General features: G+C 34.1%; 1 protein-coding gene across 1 annotated transcript in view; it reads left to right on the top strand.

The window, feature by feature from the left end:
* The window catches only part of LRP1B (LDL receptor related protein 1B), a 1,457,254-nt gene that overhangs the window by 855,485 nt on the left and 575,042 nt on the right, over positions 1-26,727 (top strand). The window contains exons 28-29 of the mRNA XM_063085362.1: positions 15,355-15,486; positions 16,855-17,082. Of these exons, the coding sequence (XP_062941432.1) occupies positions 15,355-15,486; positions 16,855-17,082 (360 nt within the window). The remainder of the gene's footprint in view (positions 1-15,354; positions 15,487-16,854; positions 17,083-26,727) is intronic.

Here is a 26,727-nt window from a genome sequence, read left to right as displayed (position 1 = left end):
GTCCGTGCTTCATTCTTTTCTAAATTAAGAAAGCTTTTATATCCCTTAAAGTTTAAGATCATACTGCAGTTTTAATTTTGTATCTTCTTCTTTGCACTTATTTTTAGCATTTTCCTTTATTTTCATGGATGCCTTATAAATCTCATTTTTAGTAAGTATGTACTTTCAAATCACAGGTGACTATCAAAAATGTTCTCAAGTATTCATGTATTAGTTGACATTTACTTTATTTTAGTTTATTGCTATTTCACCATAAATAATATTAATGCATGTATTCATAAACAAATACTTTTTTCAGATTTAGTTTTGTTTTTTTTTTTTAGCAAATCATATGATTTTTGGGAGGGGGGAAGTTGCCAGAAACAAATATCTGAAATTAAGTCTTTCCATAGAGCAATAATATCACAAAACCCTAATGAAAATTGGGTCATAGTGTTTCTTTTATTAAGTTATTTTTAGAACAAAAAGAAATATTGAATGTCTATGAAGTATATATACCCTTTGAGAAATATGTATACACACACACACACACACACACACACACACACACTTCAGTTCTGGATCTACCAGAGTTTAAAGTAGACTAAGAAAACAAACCTATAAGAAAATAACTACAACAAAAAAGGTGGTTATTGATGCGAAAATTCAATATTTAATATTAGTAAATTAATTCCAACCCAGAATTTAAAGAGAGAAATGCAGCACAACTAAGTTAGATTTTTAACTAGTGGGACTCTGGTTGAAGTAGAACAGAGGCTGGAGCCACCAACTCAGTGCTCAGCTTCCCCATTCTATTGCTTTGGTCTCCAGAGAATCCCTCAATTCTGGTTAGCACACTTTTGAACATTGTGCTGTTGGCAAAGGGGGTGGTAGTGGGCATGAAACATTTCCAGTCATAGGAGTGACATGATGGAATTTATGTATTAGACAGGTAGTTATGAGATTAAAGGTAAGATGAGATTGAGGAGGAGAGAACTGGAGATGAGGTAGGTAGTTTTAGGCCTGTGATATATCATTTGCCAAAAAAGTAAAACAGGAAACTCTAGATCCTTCAATCTAGAGTATACTTACCCCAAATGTTTGAAGTCACTGTAATCAGTATGTCAAAGACATGTCTGCACTCCATGTTTATTGCAGCACTATTAACAGTAGCCAACTATGGAAAAACCTAAGTGTCCATCAGTAGATGAATGGATAAAGAAAATGTGGTATATATACATAGTGGAATACTATTCTGCTTTTAAAAAGTAATAAATTCTGTCATTTGTGACAACGTGGATGGAATTGGAGAGCATTATGTTATGTGAAATAAGCCAAGCACAGAAAGACAAATACTGCAAGTTCTTGCTTATAGGTTCAATCTGAAACAATTGAACTAGTAGAAGCAGAGGGCAGAATGGTGGTTACCAGAGGCTGGGGGTGGAGGGGATGAGGAGACTGTAATCAAAGGGTAAAAAGTCTCAATTAGATAGAGGGAATAACTTTGAAGGATTTGGGGGGGGGATCTATTGCATATTGTAGTGAGTATAGCTAATAATTGAGTACGGTACATTTCAATATTGCTAAAAGAGTAAATAAATGTCCTCATCACAAAAAATGCCAAATACTTGAGGTTAATTAGCTTGATTCAATTATTCCACATTGTACTCAAAAATTATAGCATCACTTTGTACTCCATAAATATATTCAACTGTAATTTGTCAATATATAATAAAATAAAAAGATAAAGACTAGAGTAAAGGAAGAAGGTTAGAAAGCATAGTTTTATTGTGACAGCTACAATTTAAATATGAAATATTTGGAATGGTAATTCACAAACAATGTGCTATAGTGTCACACTGCTTAGTATCATATTTTATCCCCATATGCTCTTAGAAGATTCACTTATCAGTTGGACTAATAACTGGGCACTTTAAGCTAAATTTTCTATTTTCTGTGTCTGGTGTGTATCAGCAAGTAAAAAGTATGTAGTTGATACTTACAGCTACCTACTAAATAAATACATAGGCCAATGCTAATGTTTTCATAATACAGAGAAAAGTTATTTAAATAAATACATTAGTACTTTTATAGTGAGCAAGAACACCAAAATTGTAGCTGTCCTTTTAAACTGAAAATGAATAGGTAACAATTATGAAGCCATCTAGTCTAAATATATTTTTATCAGTAAAATGCAGCTATTAATTGAGTGAATTTTAGGTATATTAAAAAACAACAGCAAGAATAACCAAAATCTTTATAATAAACACTTTCTGATCCAAATTCTAGGTTTTGTTTGGATAATGAGATCTGGGTTTTAACATGATAAAGTATTAAATAAAAATGGTTTTGTGATCATGTCTTTGTGATAATAAGGAAGGTGTTCACTTATATCATGTTTTTATTAGTCCTTTACAGGTGTTAGTCTTATGCTTCACAAAGATTTGCAGGAACATTTTCCTTTTGAGAGGTCTTCTTACTTTAAAGCCACAAACCAATTATAAATCCGACACCAGCTCAGATTTCACCTCATCCACATTCATGGTTAACACCATAGAGATTCTCTTATCGTTTAGAGCTTTTATGGCTGTTTCATAGTTTCGTAACTGTCTTATCGACTCAACTAGATTATAAAATATTTGAGAAATGGAGTGTCATTTATTCCTTTGTGTCAACTGTGGAGTCTAGCTAAGTTCTTTATAGTAACAATATTAATAATTATAATAATAGCAGTTAATACTTGCTAATCCTCATTGTAATTCCCCGAGGAAGACTATTAGCAACTCAGTTTTATAGATGAAGAACCTAAGACAGAGAAATGCTAAGTAACTTACTAAAGGTCTGATAGCCAGGGCATGATTGCCCTGTTATCTGAACCTAGGAATTCCGAAGTCAGAGTTCTTGCCTTAACCACTGCACTCCACAGGCAGAAGACCTTGAATTCACCAATAGTATTGAGATTGTCCTTGGGATTGTTACACTATATCACCAGATGGCAGTAGAGAGTCATATTTTATTGACATATTCTCATTGGACAAACTTCCTTACCTGCTTGGAGTTTATCGTCTAAAAGGCAAACAAACTAAGGTAACAGAATAAATAAAATAATTGTTATTATATATGGATTTTGAATGTAAAAGTATAGCAAATATTTTAAAATGTAGCGTGTGGTCCTAAAAAAAAAAGAAGAACCCTTAGGATACCCATAGGTTTAGACTAATTTAATTCTTTCCTCCCTCACTCACTAGCAATGTTACCTGAGGCAAATCACTTATCAGGTCTTATTTCCTCATTTGCAGGTTGAAGTAGCTACAAATAAGGAGGAAATAAATGGAAAACAAGATTGAGCAGAGATCAGACCATGGTGGGACTTAAATGTTTCCCTTATAGAGGAATATAGATTTTTATCCTCTAAGAGAAGTGCTTCCAATGATCTCAAACTTGAGGGTGTATCAAAATTACCTTTAATTATTTATTAAAACACAGATTGGAGGGTGTTATCCCAGAGTTTCTGATTTAGTAGGTCTGAGGTAGTACTTAAGATTCTTGCATCTTTAACAAATTCCTGGGGGATACTGATGCTGCCTTAAGAACCATTGCCCTAAGAAAAGGAGACAAAAAAGCATTAAAAATATTTGTTTAACAGAGTAAAAAGAGCAAGTTTGCGTGATGGAAACTTGCAAAGTATAGATTGGAAAGAGACAGGATTAGAGGTAGGAGACTGGTAAGGAAGTATTAGTCAGGGTTCTTCAGAGAAATAAAACCTATTACAGAGAGAGAGAGAGAGAGAGAGAGAGATAGTTGTATAACTCAGTCCAAGTTTGAAGGCCTGAGAATCAGGAGGGATAAAGAGGGCAGAACAAGATGGATAGATGGATGTCCCAACTCAAACAAGAAACAAGATGGATAGATGGATGTCCCAACTCAAACGAGAAACAAGATGGATAGATAGATGTCCCAACTCAAACAAGAAACAAATTTCTCTTCCTCCAACTTTTTGTTTTTGTCAGGGCCTCCAAAGGATTGGATGTGCCCACCTGCACTAGTAAGGGCAGAATCTTTGTTACTCAAGCATACTGATTCAAATGCTAATTTCTTCCAGAAACACAGCTAGAAATAATGTTTTACCATCTATCTGGGCATTCCTTAGCTCAATCAGGTTGACACATAAAATCAACCGTTACAAGAAGCTACTTCGGTAGATCAGGGGGTGGCTGATGCAAAATCTGAAAGATGGTCATAAGAATGAAAAGCACAGCATAGTTGAGATATACATAGAGACAAAGAATAAAAGATAGTGATAGAGGTTTATGGGTAGAGAGTCTGGGGAGAAAAGGAAACATGGGATAGCTTTAATTTTCTAGTTGCTGTAATTGGCTTCATAGCCAAAGTGGGAGACAGAGACCATAGGGGATGATTTAAGGGAGAGATCAGCAAACTGATTCTTCGCAAAGCAAGAAGAATTTAGTCTTTGTGGGCCATATGACCTCTGCTGAAGTTACTCAACTGCTGTTGTGATATGAAAGTAGTCATGTGGAAGGTGAATAAGTATATCTGTGTTCCAATAAAATTTGATTTATGACACTGGACTTTTAACTTTGTACAATTTTCATGTGTTATGAAGTATTAATCTTTATTTATTTATTTTTCAACCATTTAAATGAGTAGCTCGCAGACCAGTTTTTAGCTATAGGCCATTGTTTGCTGACACCTAGTTTGAAGGATAAACTGCAAAATTAAACTTTGGATATGCTGAATTTGAAATACTTGTGGGATGCTGTTGAATATGTAAGACTAAAAAGGTAAAAAGAGTTTGACTTGGATCTAGAGCTTAGGTAGTCATTAAATTGTAGGTTAAAACAAGAAAGTAGATGAGATTGCTAAAGAATATTACAGAAAATGAGAAGAGGGCAAGGCTAGAAACTTGGAGACCAAACTAAAGAAGAAGGCAAGAAAGAATGCTGAGAAAAAGTTGACCAAAAGATTACAGAACCAAAAGATAGCACAATTAAAAATAACTAAGGCAAGAGTTTCAAGATGACACTGCCAATAGCATTAAATCTTTCAAAGAAGTAAAGAAAGATAAAGACATAAATGTTTACATTGAATTTGGCAACCTAGAAGAAGGTCAGTGATAAATTTAGTGAGAACAATTTCTGTGGATTTGTTTGCATGTATCCTAGTAATCCTTAATATGTCGGAGATTAGATGCTACTATGACTTTCAAGTCTTTTTATTAAAAAATACAATTACTAAAAAATATAATTTATTAAACAATAGGACTAAATTAAGTAACACAAAGTGAATTCAGAAAAGATTACCTTCATAGCAATCAGCTTAGGAAATGTGGTCATCACGAGGAAGATTCTAGAGCCAGACTCCTTGGGTTCAAATTCTAACTTTCCCACATCTTGACTTCCTGACCTTTCTTTACCTTAGGTTTTTCATCTGTAGATAGAATTGTTGCAAAGATTAAATGCATTAGGCTCTTTAAAGCACTTAGAAGATACCTGGAAAATAATAAGCACTGTATAAGTTTTTGTTAAATAAATGGTAGATAGATAGATATATAGACAGACAGACAGAAGACAGACAGACAGACAGACAGACAGACACAGTTCTTTTAGTTACTTTGTTTTAAACATCACCACCAAACTCCCCTCCCTGGACCTTCTAAGGTTGTTTATAAACATGAAGAAAGTGTAACTTTCTTCTTTTGTGTGTTTATTCTCTACCGTTCAGAAGCCTTGCCTTTCTTTTCCGTCTTCTCTTAGCACCAAAGTGTTTTCTTAATCACAACTCCAGTTGTGATTTAACAACCCATGGAGTTGAATTTTCTCATAAATCCAGCAAGATCCTACCATCCTGTTTTTTCTGTTTTGTTTTGTATTTCTTTCTTTAGTTGTTCTGATTGGAATCATTTCGTGAAAGAACTCGAGAATGTGATGATCACTTTAAAGATAGAGTGTTGCAAACCCTTTATCTATGTCTTTCACCAAAATTACAAGATGTTTTTTTCTTCTGAACACACTTTTCTTCTATTTGAAAAGAGCTCAGTTCAAGGGGACTTAAATATTTGTTGATAAAAATAATACTATGTTGCAAGGAACATTTTATTTTAATTTCGAAGATGGGCTACTGACAACTGCCCCTTCTCATTTTGATTTCAAAAACCACAGTCTGGCAAATGTACAAACTGTTTTTGATAACATTAATATGGCAATATCCCTTAGAAAAACAAATCAAAACCTGGAAACAGAGAGAATGAGTGAGACTTTGAGGAGATTCTCCACATTACAATAACAATTAGATTAAATATATTTTAAAAAATTCTAATCTAAGGCAGTACCCATGCCTCTATCCCTGTTTTGTAAGATATCTATGAATTGCTTAATGAATGAATGAATGGAGTGAATGAAACTAAATGAATTACTTCATTTGGAGAGGTCTTACGTTGTCATAGTTAGAGCTCATAAACTGGAATCTGAATCCTTGTTCCTTTCTTAATAGTTGTGTGATTTTGAGTAAGTCTTTTGTACCTTTCCAAAGTTGTTTACTCTTCTGCAACATAGGAGCAATTTATTTTTATAAACAAAAATGGCTGTTACAGGGAGTAAATGAAGTAGTGCTTATAAAACACTTAGCACATTTTCTAGCATATTGTGATAAAATAATTATTCCATTTTCAGAACTTTAAACTTTTTGTCATTTTTTTAATCCCACTTATCCATTATGTTAGAACAAGATAGGAGAGTTGCAGACTATTTCTCAAAGAAATAGCTTTAACATTGAAATGATTTAAGTGCTTCCAGTTTCATCAGAAAAATATTTCTATAGAAAATTAAACTTTTTTGACAGCATTTATTTAAATAACAGGATGATCTTATTTTGCAAAAAAATAAAAATAAAAAATAATCTAGATTCTAAGACTATTACTGATGTCATTGATCCTTAGGGGACAAATACCACTTATGAAACCTAAAGAATGAGGAATTTCATATGGTGCTATTAATATACTAAATTATAATTATGAGCAACATTTTTCATGTGATTAGTAGAAAGGATTTTTCCTTTCGTAAAGAAATACTCTCAGAAACATGTTTCAGTGTGGTGGAGGTTAATCTCAAGTATTTGCAGGTTGCTTAAATTGTTCAATTCCACAATTTACCATATCAAGACCTAACTACCTGTATATAAACCAAATGTCTCTCTCTCTCTCGCATATACACGTATATACGTATATACACATTTATATATATGTATGTGTATCCATATTATTATTAACATAACATTAACTCTGTTGAAATATATCATTCTCCCCACTGTTTAATACTCTCCTTCTTTCATATATTTATATATTATCAGTAAGAGATTTCTTTGATTTGACATGCACTCTGTTTAAAAATGCTAATATTTCTAAGACTGCTAGTGTGAAATAATTGAATCAAAATGCTTCCATCTTTACTTGAACTTGATGCAAGAAGCTTTGAGTGGGTGAGAATTCTAAATGTAATGAAGTGAAAGGCAGGTGATATCACAGCCAAGAGAAATTTTTGAGATTTGAATGAACCTATGAGGCTTCTGTAATGAGGTGCTTAGAACATTGTACAGTACTGAGAGCCGGGAGAAGAGCAAGAGGATGTGACCAACAGAGAGAAATGAAAGTTGAAGCATGTCAAAGACACATTGCCACCTCGTCCCAACTGTTGATATGAAAAATCACAATGGAACTCACTTTCTTCTTTTTTATCTCTTCCCTATAATATATTGTCCACTGCTCCCATACCAGTCATATAAACTAGCCCCTAATTTTGTTTACTAGTGAATCTTTCTGTATTGTCATCAAACAACATTATGAATTAACAGGTTTTGTTGCTTCACTTGAAAACTTAATTACCATTTTTAACATTACTTCTCTGGCAAAATATAATACAAATTTCAAACAACAAAATTTTAAGTGAACTTATGTGCAGGTAGTTAAGTTCAACTGCATTATAAATTTCTACTTATAAAAATAAGATATAGCACGGTCTACATTGCAGCAGTGAAAAAGATTGGTAAGAAAGAAATCATAAAATTATATCTTTCTTGTCATTGTTTGTTTGAGGTACCTACCTCAGTCATACAAACGTTAAGTTATTCAGGGCCCTTCATTCAGATCCATTTAGCTGTGAATCCATAGTTCTACTCTAAGATCAAGATATTACACATATGGACCAGATAATTCTTAGTTATGGGGGCTTTTATGTGAATTGTAAGATGGTTATTAGATCCTCAACCTCTACCCACTAAGATGCCAGCAGTACCCCCAGTCATCACAACCAAAACTGTCTCCATTTCCAATTGTCCTGGGCAAGGGGGGAGGTGGAGCACAATATCACCACCACCACTGCTGGTTAAGAACTACTAGCCTAGATTATAAAAAAAATTGTGTGATTATAAAATCATTGTAAAGGTAGAAACTTTCCTGACACAAATGCTTGTTCTTTCAAAGCAAGTGAAATACACAGCAAGTAAGTTAAGATACCAGAAAGATACATCACCTCTTTAGAATGACTGAAAGTTCAATCGTATTTTAAGATGCACTTCACCTATAAAGGCAACATGATATTGCAAGTTAATTTTCACCCTTTCACAGAGCACTGTACACAAATAGAAATAGTATTTGTGGCTTTTAAAAATTCTCTCTGTCAAGTACATACATCTGTGGAAGATTAGATAAGATTTTTAGACATTTTATATTCTACTTATAGAAATTGAGTAGTGTATAAAATTAATCCATAAAATATGACAATTTGATGAAAATAGCTGCTGTATACCTAGTACTGCTGGAATCTGGTGAAACTAAAACAATAAGAACATTCTCCACTTGCACATATTTTGCAGTGTATGTGTGTATTTTAAGCAAGGAATTCACTCAAGTTTTTCAATGTCAAACGTTAAAATTAGCATTTAAAGATGCTTGCCATGGGGAAAATAGAATTTGGGATTAGTGTTTAATTGCAAAATACTTCTGAAAATTGTTTTCTTTAAAAATATTAAATCCTTTTTTAGAGGAAAATTACTAATGTGGATAAATTATTTTATCTACTTTAGTAATTATTTTTATACCAATAAAGTTCATTAACAGGATGAATATTAGTTACTATCAAAAATGACTACATGGGAGGGAGAAAAATCTTCCTCTCATCTAACAAATTGGATTCTGGCATTCTTCTATTTTGAACATGGTTTTATTAGGTAAATCAATATCATACACATTTTATATTGCATCAACATTTGCATATATTTGATTTGAATTTACTGGATATAATAATGGTTTGTCTTTAAAGCTTTTTTTTTTTCCTTGCTGGTGAGAAATGGACCATAATTAAACATAGTTTGCATGAAATATGAAATTATCTTTAATGATATTATTTTTTTCACAGAACACACATCAGTTCCATATAATTGCATAGTTAGCATTTGCTTCTCCTATAAAGTATTGTAGTTATGCATTACTTAATTTTTCACCTGCAGCTATGATGTGCTTTAAATGATTAAATCACTTTTCAAATTTTTTAGATTGCTGCCATTTAAGAACATATACCCACATACATTCATGAACAGATATATGAATTCAAATGTCCTTAAGTCTAACACAGTAATAGATGCCATAGAAATTTTAGGAAAAAACAATGTGTATGTGTATAAGTCATAGTCCCTGCTAGCATAACACTTATCTAGCTCAGAGGTTGACAAACTACAACCCTCGGGCTAAATTCAGCCCTCTGTGTTGTGAATAAAGTTTTATTTGAACACAGCCACATCTGTTCATTGTTCACCTATTGTCTTAGTGCTGCTTTTGTGCTACAGTCACAGAATTGAGCAGTTACTATGAAGCACTAAGACTGGCCAGTTAGCTCACTCGATAGAGCATGGTGCTGATAAAGCCAAGGTCAAGAGTTCAGATCTCCTTGCTGGCCCAGTACCTGCCAGCCTGCAAAAGTGAGAGTATCTATCACATGACCTGTTACAGAAAAGGCTTGCCAACCACTGGTTTAGCTAGAAAGAACAGTGTATACTAATATAAAATATATGAATATGTGTCACAAATTAGAAAATAGAATAGTAAACAATAAGATGTCTAATGCCTTGTAAAGTCAATCATTAATGCTATACATGGAAGAAATCAGCATTAACTGGCTTCATTAGAGAAGGTTTAATGGCAGAAAAATGAATTGAGCTGGATCATGAAGAAAGATTAATATAAAGATAATGGTGATGAAATTCTAGGGGAGGAAATGTACATCATGTGGAGATGGAACAGAACAAACTGTAGATAGTCAAGGAACAACAAAGAGTCCATTTTAGCGTGTACATAATATGTATGTAGAAGGGAAGTGGTAGATGAGGCTGGACAAGAGGCAGTCCCACACAGGACCAGTTACATGGCCAGAGCAGTCATTTGAAGGTTGGAAATAAACTCTATGCTGGAAGAGGAGTGGTGAAAATGGAAAGGAAGCACACATTAGGGAAAGTCTGACAGTACTTGATAAGTGATTAAATATGATAGTGAAAAAGAAGGGAAAAATGCTTTGAAGTTAAATTTTTGTGTATTTGGAAGATTGATGATTTCTTTAACAAAAATATACAGACAGTGGATCAGGATAAAGAACTGGAGGATGAATGGGAGTAGCAGGTACACCAGTCTGACTAGTGCCAAGAAGTCATGAAGGAAATGGTAGGAGGGAAGGCTGAGACTATTTGAGGTAGACAGTGGGAAGCCATCCAAAATTTTAAACAAGGCTAATATATTCAAGTCTGTGTTTTAGAAAGATAACTGTGTGCAATGGGGAGAGACTAGAAATCAATAGATTAGCTAGGAGGTTAGTGCAACAATTTATGCAGAAGATGGAAAGAATGCAAACTGAGCCAGTGACTGTAGAATTGGAAAGAGTGGAGTAGAGGGTTAGAATACAGAACATAAAGCTCCTTGGTATAAGAACTTTGTCTTGTCTACTATTATATCCCAGCTTTTTTCATAGTGTTTGAAACAGCTAGGTGCTTCTTAAATATTTATTCAAGGCATAAATAAAAGGCAGGGGGTGTTACAGGTGTCTCTAAGGTTTTTTGTTTGGTTAACATGAATTTAGATAATATGAACTATCAGTGAACCCAGTCTGCACAGCTGTGTTTGCATTTCATCTGTTAAAATTGTTTTTAGCATTTAGCTTTTTCCATGTCCTGGATGCAAATAAATGGACTAGCCTTGGTCTTCTAGGAGTTTACAACTTCTGTTTTGATACTGAATTTTGTAATAGTAGTTCTCATAAAATAGTTAATTGCTTTATATCAAGGGTTGGCAAACCTTTTCTGTAAAGAGCTAGATAAATATTTTAAGGCTTTGTAGGCCATATGATCTCTGCTTAAACTACTCAACTCTGCTATTGCAGTGTGAAAGCAGACATACAATATGTAACTAATGTACATGACTATGTACCAGTAAAACTTTGTTTACAAAAACAGTCAGTGGACCCAGATGTGGCCTTAGGGTCATCATGTGCTAATTACTGCTTTATATTAAAATGTGAGTATTATGAGCCAAATTTCTTAATTTGGTAATTAGAGTAGGTAGCTGTGTTCAAATGCATGGCTAAAAAGAAACTCAAAAGATTTAACAATATTATTTCAAAATGAGAAGAAATGAAAATGAAAAGTAAGAATTCTTTGTGGATTTTCCATTCTGTGAAGCACAAAATATTATGAATTATACATTACAGTGTTATCATTAACACAGATAATTTGGGCTGCAAAGTCAATGTAATTTTTTACTTTAGTCTGTATATAGAAATTTGATATCTTTGCTTTTAAAAAGTATTTTATCACAATTGTAAGATGTTGAGAAAAGCTAGTATGATTCTGGCCTAAAAATAATGATGTTCAAAGTGAAGTCCAAGTACCTACTATTGGACTGTCATGGATTAAACTTTCAATTTCCCTGAGAGAAACAGCATTTTCTATGCCAATGTTTTTGAACAAATTTCTTCTTCTCCTTCCTTCTTCTCTTTTAGTCCTCTTTATTTTTCTGTTTTTCCTGTTCTTCTTTTTTTCCTTATTTTCATCTTTTTTTTTTTTTCCAAGTGTGGAAGAATTTGATTTTTCTCTTTTTATCTACCACGCTAGGTAACAGTTCTCTAATACTGCCTCTTCATCCCACCTCCTCTCCTGCAATAGCTTTCTACTCAACAACCTTTATACCTACTCTCCTGCTTCCCTAACTTGCAATTCCTTAGGGACTCCAATTATTACAATAGGAAAATTTAAAAGTTAAGAAAGAGCAGAATGTGTAGTGCTCTATGAGGGAGGGAATTGCACTAAGGAATCTTTGGGACCCTCACTTCTGCTATTTTCTACCACTTTTTGTTCTTCATTGATTTTTCTTAGGAGAATGAGTTGTTTCTGGGTTTCATTTTTTTTAAAAAAATTTATTCTTTTAAACAAATGGCATGCATTACGTTATCATTTTGATATGGGGAATGCTAAAGATTTCCAAAAGCCACCTTGAGTATTTATCAATTCAGTTAATTTCTTTTAAATTTTGTTATATTTCCTTGATTCTTATTCTTTGTGTTTCAAAATGCTACAGGACTGATATTAACTTTTGTGGCAGAGGAAAAATATCTCTACCCATTCTAGGTTCATGACTGAGGCCTTTATAACAAAAGACAGATAAACAAGAAAAGCATACAAACTTAAGTTTTACATGACATGGGAACCTTCATGAGGAAATGAAGACCCAAAGAAATGGTTAAAACCTGTGTATTTTTATACCAGGTTTGATGAAGAGTGGGCAGTTGTGGAGAAATATGATAGGCCAAAGGAGGTGTGATCTAATGGTAAGAAACAGGAAACTCAGCAAGGTCTTTTCAGATTCTTCTCCGTGATCTTTTGTCCACACTGATAAGGATGTTTCTTTCCTCTGGGTAGATGGAGGGCACCTCTCACATGAGAGTTTTATGTCCTGATTCAAGGGAAAGTCACGTAGGTACAGAGGGAAAGCTGATTTTTCACTCACTAAAGTTTCACTAAAAACCAACTGACAAAAGCCAGATTAGTAGGAGAAAAAGGCAAAATTTATTTAACATGCATAATAAGCACAGGGGAATCTCAAGAGAGTGATTATCCATAATCCCAGTGAGGTCCAGATGCTTATATATATATCCTTCTTCATAGGGGATATGGAGATGGGATGGGTAGGAGTAAATGATATTCAGGGGAAATGGATGAGCTCAAAGAACAATGTCCTAGGACAAAGTTCCTCTGAGTTTTGGGGGAGGTGGCAGGGAGGTGAGGGGCAGACTTTGATTGTAAACAAAGATAGTCTTATTATGCAGATAAAGTCTCCCACATATTGTCTGTGAGCTTCCCTCGGAAGAACAGATGAAAAGTCTAACTTCCAGTGATTAATCTTTCCTGGTTATTTGATGAGATTCCTAGGGAAGAGGTTTTCAGATAATTGCATTTGGGGGGGGAATAATCTTCCCTAATCAAATAAGGAAATTACAGAGAGTCCCTTCTGCTTTGGGAAAGAAACAGGATCAGAGAGATGGAGGTGAGGGAAAGTCAGAGGGATACCTTGGTTCTGAGGCTTATTTCTGAGGCCTTTCAATTTTCTTTAAGTCAAAGCACTCAGCATGCCAAAGCACCATATTTTGGCACCTTGTTTTCTGATCTCCAACATTCAGAAAACCCTTCCTAAGTTTTATGACCTGCTTCAGGAAAGTAGAGTGGGGGGAAGGTCAGAAAGACTTCCTCTGCTTCTGCTATTTTCCATATGCCAAGGTGGCATATTTCAGGGTGGCATATCCTGAACTCTATCACTACTCTGAGAAATGGGTCTATCTGTTAGGAAGATGTCATTCATTAGTTGAAAGCTAAAATATTGCAGGCGGGATCAGAAGGTGAAACTCTTTTCTGCCTTCAATTTAGTAGCCTAGTTCTTGAGACCTTATTCTACTAGACAGGCTCTATAAAAAATAAGATTAAAAATAATATTTATTGATTAATCGAAATTAAAATCTTGTCCAAAAGGCATGATGACAGAACAAGAAACACAAAAGAAAGAATGACATCAAACTACAAATTTAATATTCTGTTCTAAATTTGTATGTTATTTATACAATGGAATTTAGCAGGTATGTGGAGCAAACTTTAGCCTAGGAATCAGTTAATACAGAACAAAAAATAACAATAAAAAAGTAGATGACTTCATAACGAAGGAGGACAGACATTTCTTTACACAGGCCTCTGATATGAAAAAAAGCAAATGGACTGAAGGAAGGGTATACATGTAACAGCAGTTTGCTAGGGAAAATTTTAAGTGTTGTGCTGAAGGGAGTCTATATGGTAGGTTAAAAAAATAATAACATCCATTGGAACTCCCGATGTCTGTGTTGTGCTCTACCTGAATTTATTATATACTAAATTCAATAATTATTCCTTGTAAATGAAAAAGTCTTGAGGGATTCCCCTTCAACGTCAGGCAAACTTGTGAGAATTAGCTGGGAGGAACTTCTGCTTTGTGCCCCTTCTCATGATGGGTGGCTGACTTGGTGGGGAAATCCCCGACCCATGTGTCTCAGCGCTTGTTGCTACAGGACGCCCATTATAGGATTGCCAATGAAACTCGCCAGATAGTATTTGAAAAGCTCCTATTGCAGAAGATATCAACCTGGAGACGGAGGGTAAAATCCCAACTGCCTCTCCGATTGCCAGAGAAAGGGAGGTTTTATGGAGTTTTAGGATGGAGACTACGTGTAAAGTGCCAGGTGCAAAATCTCTAAGTGTGACAGTCAGCTGCCTTCTGATGTCATCTATGACACCAAGGCTCAGTCTGGTTTCTGCTCCCTTCCCTGGTATTATTTAAGGGTCTGGATGGTCTCCTCTCATCCCCAGCTGAGCTGGCTTTGTCATTTATGTTGTGATTTAATCTTAGTTAATGGTCTAAGGCTAACTACAAACTAAGAAAAATAAACTTATTTTTCAAGAAAGCAAGCTAGAGGGGATTTTTTAAAAGCACCCATTGTTACATCTGACTGTTTCTGAGACTAAATTCTTGAGAAACCTTTGCTTCTAGGGCAATAGGGTGCATGTCATTCATCTTAGAGGAAATTGAGGGAGTTATCATAGTTGTTATCGTGGTGGAGGAAAAATATTTTTATTAATGTAACTACTGTGTATGATTATCTATCACTGTCATATTAATCACCCTAGTAAGGGTGCTATGTAGGAAACTTTACTTTGAATCATTAAGTGAACAACCCCTGTCAACCCCAGAGGTTTTCTAATACATTCTTTCTTCTCCACTGTTAATATTTCACTGTGTAATTACAGCTCCCAATCCTTGTGCAGCTAATGACGGCAAAGGCCCCTGCTCTCACATGTGTCTGATCAATCATAATAGGAGCGCTGCTTGTGCATGCCCCCACTTGATGAAGCTTTCTTCAGACAAGAAGACCTGCTATGGTAAATTTCTTACAGTTCTTATCTAAAAATCCAAGCTGAATTCTCTCAAATTGTATTAGCATTCAGATTTTAGATTTAGCATTCAGATTTACTCAAAGCAAAGCACGAGAGGTTTTTAACATTATTAAATACATTTTAGGTGGTGCTATTTCTAGCCACTATTTATGATTCATCTACTTTTGGGGAGACTGAAAATTCTTTAAATGTGTAATATGTTGTGCTTTACTATTTATTGCCTTATTTTTTTTTTTTTTTTTCTTACTGCTTTCTTATTTGGTGTGTTAGCAGAATTTATCTCTGCAAAACAGGGAGATATGTAAGTGAAAGTGCATTATCAGAAAATGATGATGTAGTAAACTGCATAACAAAGAGGTGCTTAAGGGTTTTAATCTTCCCCTGCTCTTCTTTTAAAGTCACTGTCGCATCATTTTGTAGGGGATTATCAACTTGAGGGGGGATAAAATGAAGTAAAATATGTAACTTGGAAAGATTTGTAAAAAAACACTTGAATAGCATATTTCAACTAAAAAATATAAATTTGTGAATGAAAGTCAGTGTTTTTTAATAAATAATTTTTGTTTCTTTTCAAAGCAATTAATTATAAGGGCAAAAAGAGAGAAATGTACTTACTAAAACTTATCTCAGGAATTAAGTACATATGGCTTTAATTGTACACAATAATAACATATCTCAAATAACAACAATAATCCCAAAGAGAACACCAAAATAATATGGAAGATCTGTAACTTTTATTCCAGTTTGATCTGGTATTTCACAAAGCAGTAATAGAAAGGTGTGCCTATGCAAGCAAAAATGATTCAATATCTCACATTGTTAGTTACTACAGATTTACAAAAAATTATGATAAGAGCATGCTGTAAGGTATTTGAACCATAATTTTGATAGGGGAAACATAAGCAAGATTTTTAAAAGCAGCATTTAATTTCCTTTTATTCAATGGCAGTATAGAAAAAATGTTCTTAAATTATTTCAAAAAGCATTCCATAAAATGCAATATTGTTATGATTATGTACAAAGAACAAATATGGTTGTTTGACCTTTGTAGAGTCCATGTATTTTAGCAAGTTTGAAATTCTAAGATCAAATAATTTACTGAGAATTTATTGACATTTCTAGCTGAAGAAAAATGATGACTTAAGGATTCTAAATTGTTTTACATTTGCTTCTATTGAATATCTTAATTTAAAATAGATGAATTATTTGTGCATTAATTTTTTTATCAAATATTGATTATGATTTTCTGGAGTTAAAAATGTATTAAATCATTAACAAGTAATATTTTAGAATTCTAGACTGTTTCAAACTTGTCAACTTTATAATTGAAAAACATCTCTATTTCTTTTCTAGAAATGAAAAAATTTCTTCTTTATGCAAGGCGTTCTGAAATCAGAGGAGTGGATATAGACAATCCATATTTTAACTTTATCACGGCCTTCACAGTCCCTGATATTGACGATGTTACTGTGATAGATTTTGATGCATCTGAGGAACGTTTATACTGGACAGATATTAAAACACAAACCATTAAACGGGCTTTCATTAACGGAACTGGGTTAGAAACTGTCATTTCAAGAGGTAAAAGATTTGCACATGTTACAACTTTAAAAATGTTTGTCATTCAATTTGTAATAATCACAAGTCTTCTTTATATTCTTTTTCTATTGTTTAATTCTATACTATTAGTTGAAAATTAGAATTGATTATTCATAGATTTAATAATATGCTATATCCTTACAATTGTAGAATATTATAATTAAATTGTACATAGCAGACTGATAACTAGAAATTTACTTTCATGAGAATGAAAAGGTTCAGAACAGATCTTAAAATTTACAGATTTCTAAATAAACAGATTTGAAGACTTTTTTGCTGATGGGGACTATTTACACTTGCCTAGAAAAAATATAGGCTATTGGGAAGGACTGGTTTCCCTCTCTGATTTAGCCTTTCCTTTGCACATATGTATACAGACCAGACAACACAAATAAGACAGGAAAACTGTTTCTATCCATTATCTGCCCGAGCAGGTTAAATTGTAGGTTCTCAATAAACGTTGAATTAGCCATTAAAAAAAAAAAAAGAAAACAGTGACTTTTCTCAAAATAGAAAACACAGCTCAAATGAGACATGCATGTAAATGTAGTGGTTGAACTCTAAATATTTAACATTGAATTATCCTAACATTTTCTCAAATTCCAGCATATTGCGATTTCTGGGTCAATTATTATTTTATTGAATGAATCTTTGTTGACCACCTACTGTTTGCCGTGACTGCAAAACCAAACTTGATGCAGTTTTTTGGGGGGTTTTTTTTCCCTTCAATTTTTTCTTCTATAACTTGGTAGTGGGATTTGGAGAGGGATGGAGAAAAGAGTAATCAGTACTCCTTATAGATAAATCAAACACCTATGGGGATTGGTTAGTTAGTTCACTCGATTATAGCTTGGTGCTGATAAGACCAAGTTCCAGGGTTCCATCCTTGCATTGACCAGCCGCCAAAAGAAAACAACAACAACAACAACAAAAAAAACCCTATTGTTGGAATTATACTGAAAATTTAAAATCAGACCATATTTGAGCAATAATCAATGTCTCTCTGTTTTTTTCTGCGGCTGGCCAGTATGGAGATCTGAACTTGTGACCTTGGGGTTATACGATTATGCTCTAACCAACTGATCTAACTGACTAGCCCAATAATCAGTCTCTTAATGAAAGCAATAAGAAGTTCTAAATTCACAGTCCTTTTCAAAAGAGTTTTCCATGTACCACCAGTAGATCTGAGCATATTTGACCACTGAAGCATTCTTGTATTTAGGCTAGCTCTTTACTGATTTCAGGTTAGTACTGTTAAAGCATTTATTGAATGAATTGGTTATAAGCTTATTCAAGTATTTATGTCAAACTTGACAAAAGAGAAGAGTCTTTCTAAAGTAGCTGATGCAAAGATTTCCTTTTTGTGTAGGATTTTTTACAGGGGTGTGGGAAAAAATGGTTAGAGTAATCATTGTTAGAATTAAAAATAAGAATAATGGGGCCGAGCCCGTGGCGCACTTGGTAGAGTGCGGCGCTGGGAGCGCTGCGACGCTCCCGCCACGGGTTCGGATCCTATATAGGACTGGCCGGTGCACTCACTGGCTGAGTGCCGGTCACGAAAAGGACCAAAAAAAAAAAATAAAATAAAAAATAAGAACAATGCTTGATTAAAGGTCGTTAAATTCATTGAAAGACCAGGTAAAGGACATTAGATACCTCCTGCGATTGACAGACAGTTAGGTAATCTTCCCACAAGAAATTCATCAAAGTCTAACAGAAAAGTGTCCAAGCATTTTATCATGAATGTTAAAATGCTTCCCAAAAGGCTCTGTGAATCATATGGAGCAAAAGATGCATCTTTTATGTACTGGTATCTAGTAGAAATTTAGTAAGTTTATCTTTGAGAAAATCACAAAGACTTTTTCCCATTTATCAGACTCAATTTACAATTATTAACTAAAATTTGAACAATAATATTTTCTTACTAATAATACATAGGATACTTATTAGGATCAATAATTATTACTTCAATCATTTTGACAAATAATGGAGTATTTTCTGTATGGTATGACATTGATGAAAACCTGTATAGACTGAGTACTATGGAGCACAGAATGAGAGGAATATACTTATACAAGCTGAAGAGCTAGAGAAATAGAAACCAAGTCACATGAACCTTTATAGGACAAGTTGTTGATATTTACGTTAATACTCAAAACAATGGGAATTGAGGAAGTGTTTTAAGTGGGGGTGGGGCCGCATTATTAGCTTTACTGTTGGAAAGTGTCACTTTAGCTATTATGTTTAGTAGAGAGTTCTGGGGTGGAGGGTAGATGAGGAGTGAACTTTGAGAGAAAGGTTAGTTGGCTGCTATAGCATCCCTAGTAAGAGATGATAGAAGTCTGGACAAGGGTGGGAAAAACAGAGACGAAGGAACAAGGACAAATTATAGTTACCAGAGAGTAAAAATGGAAAGGAACTTAGTTATTTGAACTTGAAGGTTGAGGAACAGGCATTGTCAAGAATGACTCCTCCATTTCTGGCTTAGCCCACAGGTTGAATGGTGCTGCCTTTCTCTTTCTTCCAGAGTCAAACCTTGTTAAGGACCAATATACCTTTCCATTAATAGAAAAACTTGAGATGAACTTTTGACAGTTCCACTTCTGAACTGATAAAAGGGTCTCAAATCCCACCAGTAATTGAACTTTATTTTATCCTTTTATCTTTTAGATTCCTGGTGAATGGATCTGTGGAGACCTTTCTCTCCTTTCACTGTTGGCCTCTGTATTTTCTCAGTTAGCTGTCTTCCCTCTACTGGAATTTTTCTTGAGAGACTTTATTTCCTTACCTTTTTAAGTCTAAATCTATTGTGAGACCAGCTTCAAAAATTGGGCCCCAAATACATCTATTGCACCAACCTGTCTTCCATTATTTTCTTTCCAAGCAGACCATTTTCTGAAGAAAACACTGAAGCTCTTTGACCCAATTTTTCATGAAGAGACCTAGCAATAATCTGCCTGCCTTACCATATCTTCAGACAATAAGCTGTTCTTAATTTGTATATTGCCCACATATGCCATTTGCTGTTAATAGCTTACAGCAAGTATAGTTTATTATCAGGATAAATATCAATACATGACTATAGGCACATTTACTCTACAGTTTAACAACAATTATACACACACATGCTATTGCCTCTTTCACTCACACACACAAAAGGTAATTTTATTCTTAGAATAAAACAACTAACAATTCCCAGCAAAAAATTCTTCCTGGTGGACCGCAGCCCTACTCTCTGGTGGCAATTAATTCTACTTGAGTTATTGCCTGGTCCTAGTATTTTTCTATTATTTATTCTCTCAGGTTTACTTATCTGATGTGATGAATAATATTAGCTGTTGTTAATGTGACATTGTTATTGTCTCATTTAATCTTTGCGAACCTATTATTACGAATGAATTCTTTCCATGCTGCAGATGAGAAAACTTAAGCTCACAGAAGCTAAAACTTGGCCTCAAAAGCCAAAGTGAGGAAAAGGTAGAAGCAAATCCACACTCAGGATTCCATTTTTACAGCTCCTGTCATCTTCATTACCCCACAATAAGGGGGTTTGGGACTTTAATCACAAGCCTGTACACACTAATTATATCTACCTTGGATATTGTCCTTTTAAGATAGTCACAAGCTCAATTGCCACTCCTAAGTAACTTGTGTATTGCACAGAATTATATTTTATTGGATACTAGATTGGACCTCAAAAAACTCTAAAGTACTGCTTGCAATTAACATAGTAAGAAGAAAAAAAAAGATGTTAATATACCTTAAAACTCTTAACATAAACCAGGAGTAATATAGTTGACCTTTCACATTTGTATCTTTTTTTTTTTTTATTTATCATTTATTCCCCACACAGTGGTTTGAGGTACATGTTACTTCCTGCTTTTAGAGATGAGGAAGCATTTTATTCTGATTTGCCATTCTAGAAAATACCAGAGTTTTGTTTGCATCCTAGCTTGGATTCATACATTTTGACTCCAAAGTTACTCTTTTTCTTTAAGTGTCTCTTCCTTTTTACAAATAAGGAAGCTCAGCAAGTTGGAAGACAGAGGTTTTACTACAACTACATGGTTTGTGCATAATATTCCTTTTCTGTATTCACTTAATATATACTCAGCATAGTGTGCAGATTTCATCTAGTAGTATCTGGGTGAATGTGGGTTATTCATCCCCTTGCCAAGGATTTTATTGTTTACTCTGAAATATGAGCAAAAACTTTTAGAGACATGTTGGCAGCTTTATGAGATTCTAGGCCACTATCAAAAGAATCTCACTTTTCATTGGAAAGGCCCCCCTATGTGTCTGACAGTTTTAAGGAAAAGTATACATTGTTTACTTTTAGAAATCAAAAACAACTTTGGGCAAGTACAATTGTTTGAGCAAAGTATCTTTTTAGTACAAGAGTAATCTACTATCTGAATGAACTGGATTGTTAGGTTGAGTTAAGCAGAAAGCTGAAATGGATAAAAGGAAGATTAATATAAATTATAAGTGTAGCTGCTTATTTCTGCAAAGATCACTCTCTTATGTGGTAGGAAATTATCACATAGTCGTATGCTTTTTTTTTTTTGTAACTATGAGGATATAGATCATTTAAAACCCATACCTTTTGATCTCATTGCTACTATATAAAATGTAATTCTCAATGATACTTTGAATCTAATTGAACCTATTTGAGAGTAGATTTCCATTCATATATGGAATGTTATCTACTACTGCCAACAAATACTTGGTCAGTGAATACTAAAGATTTATTTCCACTATTTTGCCAGACACCATATTTAATTGTATCCAGTAATAAAAATGCTTAGAAAATAAAAGCTACTCTGAAAATTTGTCCAGAGAGAATGAAAGAAATGAAAACAGGTCAGTAATAACAATGAGATCTAGATTTTGGAAGCAGGCCTTGAATTAAAAGAGCACCTGTTGTTTTGCCTATTTCTGAATAGAATTTTCAATTTTTATTTTCACCCTGGAAGCCTTTTGTGGAAAAATGCCAATATCTGTGATTTAAAAAAGGAAAGAAAGAAAGAAAGAAAGAAAAAACTTGCAAAAACCTACCTACAAATCAAATATCATTCCATTGAGAACTATGTGTCTATAATAACAGAAGTTAAATGAGCCATACTTCCTATGTTTAGTCTTTATCTTTTAGCTGGAAAAATAAATGTGCTATTTCATTTTACTTTGTTGCTTTACCTCACACGGATTTGTCACCTCTTCTTCCCCTGGCTGACGGAGACACAAAAAGGATTACTCAAAGCCTATCTCTTCTGAGCAGTGAGAGACCCCAAAGGGGTTAATTTCCCAGAACCCTCAAGAGAGAGGCATTCCTTCTTTTTGGAAATTAACCATGAACTGGGGTTCTCTTCCTGCATTTATTCTCCAGACCGGGAAGTTACAGGAAAAGAACATAAGCGGGGTTATAGTTTAACAATATAGGCTGGTAACATCAGTGAAACAAGCAAAGCGACATTCGGTAATGCAATTTGCAAAAGGTTAAGTAGATCCACCAACAAAAGCTTGATCTTAACAAACATTCTCTTTTCCTACAACACCTTTTCCAGAATTTTTACATATTAATCAAGTCGCTTGTCTGTCCTTGAGCCAGCAATCTTGCTGTGTTACAATTCTATATCTTACAACAGAGACTTTAGCCTGGGGAAAGCTTCCTGTCTTTTGCAACATTAACATTTCTATATGGAATCCCAAATGATTAGGCTAAACCTGAGACTACAGGGCTTTGGAGGCCCTGTGAAATACATTTGCTTTATAGTATACTCCACATTTCTTCATAGACTTTAGTTTTTTTTAAATTTCATACCATATCCTGGGTTCTATATCTAGCACTCTGGATTGGTTGGGGGGGGGTAGGGAAGTGGCGATTATTCAAAGATAAATAACTAAGACAGTTTATAACCTCAGTGAACTTCACATCTCATGAAAGAGTGAGATGTAAACAACCAACCAAAGTACAAGGTTACTTCAAAAAGTTTGTGGAAAAACGGAACTAAAAGATAGTACAAAATTTCCACAAACTTTTTGAAGACCCCTTATTTAAGGCTAAATGAAATAGGGAGTTTAACAAGGGTGTAAGCCTCTTAGAAAATTAGAACAAGGTGTATGGCATTCTTACATGAGATTACCAAAGTTCTCACTGAGGAGGTAATAAGCAAACAAGGCCTTGGTGAAAAAAAAGGTGGTAAAACTAATCTAGGCTGAGGAATCAGTAGGCCTAAAAGTCTGGATACTTCAAACACAAAGAGGACAAGTAGTGGAAGGTGCTAGATCTCGCAGAAGAGTAAACTAGGAGGTTAATATGAGGGCAGGACATGGAGGATCTTATACAATGGTGAGAAAGTGTTTTGTTTTTGTCTTTTTCTCAAGGCAATAAGGAGCCACTGAAGACTTTTAAAGATGGGTATAGGTTATTCAAACTCTTCTGAAGATAAATCAGGTGGAAACTTAAAAGATAGATTGGAAAAGTGAAAAATGATAGACAAGGATGAGGTAAAAAGGTGAGGGACACTGCGGGCATTGTAGACATAAAAGTAATTGAACGTGATGACTGAGAGGTGAAGATGACCAAATAATTGGAAAGATGTTGATGACATCGATCCAGAGGAAATAAGAGAAGGGAGGTTGCTTCAGACATATTCCTAAATCAGCAGTGAGTCTTTTCTCTAAAGAATAAATTATAGTTTTAAGATATTTATTGAAATATGGCAACTAGTAACAAAGTTATTCTGCATCTATATTGGCTAGGAAACACAAATACAGTCATGTGCCTTATTGGATCAATGACAGACCACATATGCAACCGTGGTCCCATAAGATTATAACAGAGCTGAAAAATTCCTATCACCTAGTGACAATGTAGCCATTGTAATGTCATAGTGCAGCCCATTATTTGTGTGTTTGTGGTGATGCTGGTGTAAACAAACCTACTGCAAAATATGTTGATGGGGGGTGCCTGTCTTACCCACGGGGCGATCTTCCTAAAGGTAGCTCAGACCTTTACAATAGAAAGTCATGCATTTGACATATAAGATCTGACCCCAAGTGAAAGGGTCATTGTCTACTTTAGAATTCTTGTAGTTTTAAATGATTCCTACCCATCCCCAGAGGAAAATAATAGTTAATAACAGTTTGCTAACACTCACTGAGTGCTTGCTGAGTGCCAGGCACAATCCCTACTTATAATTTAATTGTCATAACTTAGTGGGATTGGTGTTACTCTAATCCCTGTTTAACAGATGAGGAAAGTGAGGCACAGAGAGACTTAGTAACATAGAGGGCCCATACTCATGCAACTAGTGGCCGCTGTAGATAATAAGAAAATTCATTGTTGTTCCCTTTCATAATACACTTTTGCACAGTGACTTAATCACCTAACAACTTGTTTCTCAGAACATATTCCCATTGTGAAGGGACATATGACTGTAGATTTGAAATATATACATATATGTTAAAACTGACAAAACTAAGGTAATAACACACTAGATTGGTCAGATTTGGGAAGGAATAAAATTAGTGAGGGTAGGCATAGAAGGTTCCTAAACTGTTTGTAATGTTCTATTTCTTAAGCTGGATTATGGGCTCATGAATGTTTAATTGATACACCATGTGTTATACATAGTTATATGCACATAGATATATATAATTTATGTATTTTTACAGTTTCCCATAATTGAGACAAGTAGAATATTTAATATTTGCAAAGTTCTCTTGAGAAAACTTTACAAATGTTACCAGCTTGCTTTTTAATCTTTGTTCCTAAGACAGAGAAACTCACCTCAACTGACTCTTGATGGGCCATTATCGTATCTGCCCTGAGAGAAGACAGAAGAGAATTGGGGTCCCCTCTTCCTTAGAAACCATGCTTGATTGCAGGCAAAACTCCTTGTGCCCACCCCCAAGACACTGGTGTTAGCAGGTTCACTTCACAGAAAAAAAAAGAAAGAAAGAAAATAATAAAAAGCACAAGCAGAAAATCGACAACTGGTTCTTGTTCATTTAGATTTATCTACATGTTAACCAATTTATATGCTTCATTCCTCCCTCTTTCACCTTAGGCCTTCTTTCTGTAATCATTTTTTTCTTATGTCTTTAAGTTGGATCCTTTAATGGTCCTTTAGTTTAGTGAGAATCTGTTAGTAATAACATGAGATATTATGTGAAGATATGTTTATTTAGCATTTGTTTTTGAAAGATAGTCTTTAAAATTGTGGTAAAATACACATAATTTAAAATTTATTATCTCAACCATATTTCACAGTTCAATAATAAGTACATTCACAATATGCAACTTATCTCCAGAGCTCTTTTCATCTTGCAAAACTGAAACTATATGTGTTAAACAAAAACTTTCCATTTCTTCTTCCCCCGAACCCCTGTTAACAGCCATTGTACTTTCTGTCTCTATAAACTTAACTAATCTAAGTACCTCACAGAAGTGGAACCATACGGTAGTTTGTCTTTTTGACTGGCTTATTTCACTTAGCATAATATCTTCAAATTTAATTCATGTTTTAGCATGTGTCAGAAGTTCCTTCTTTTTCAAGGCTGAATAACATTCTGTTATATGTGTATACCACATTTGTCTCGTAGATCACTGGTAGAACTGTCTAAGCTGCCATTTAATCCATCCAAAGGATTATTTTTTAATATTTTTTAATATCACAAATTATTTTGTGGTTTCATTTATGTTTTCCAAGAGGATTTTTTTAAGATAAATCATTATACCTTGTTTATTATTTCAAAGCATCTTTTACTTTTTAAAAATATTCTACTCATTTTGCTATATCTTACATATAATAATTTATAAATATGAAGAATTCAGAAGTTTAAATCCATTGTTTATTTTTCTCTATACTCTTGTTATTATGTCTCATTTCTTTGTGTGTGTTTTATTATTATTATTATTACTGTTATTATTATTATTATTTTCTGATCTACTATGATAAGCTTAATCTATGGGAATTGTGAGGGAGAGAAAGGGATTTGCTATAGGCCAGGAAGCAATTTTATTTGATTTCTGTCTTACCTGACAAATGGATTTCTTTTATGAGCTGGTAATCTCTTGCCCAAGTTCAGACCTATGCTTATAAAGTCTGATTTACTTATTTATTTATTGCATCCAGAGAAATAACAAAGAAAAATAATTTTTAAAAAAATTTAGGGCCAGCTCATAGCTCACTTGGGAGAGCATGGTGCTGACAACACCAAGTCAAGGGTTAAGATCCGCTTACTGGTCATCTTTTAAAAAAAAAAGGAAACAAAAATTTATTGGTCTCCTTTTTAAGCAGGCAGATTTTTTTTTCCCTACTCACCTGTCATTGAGGGTGTGTCCCACTCTTCTAATATCCCTGAGATCATTAATAATTTGCTTTGTGAGTTTAAGGACTGAGCATTCTCGCAGTGAGCAATTAATAATCCATGAATCTCTAGATTCTTAGTACAAGTTTTTATCTCTATTGTTGCACCAGCTTCTGCATTCCCTTTTTCCTTCCTTTCTAGTTTTAGCTTACATGTGAGTGTGTATTAGCATTTAAGAGGTCTTCTCATCTGTTTTGTGATCTCAACAATGCATTTGAAAGTTACAATTTATCATGCATCAGGGAATTTTGT

This window comes from Cynocephalus volans, chromosome 1 (genome assembly GCF_027409185.1).
Source record: "Cynocephalus volans isolate mCynVol1 chromosome 1, mCynVol1.pri, whole genome shotgun sequence".
Classification (NCBI taxonomy): Eukaryota; Metazoa; Chordata; class Mammalia; order Dermoptera; family Cynocephalidae; genus Cynocephalus; species Cynocephalus volans.
Note: the sequence above shows the minus strand (reverse complement) of the source record. Positions and strands in the feature narration are given on the sequence as shown.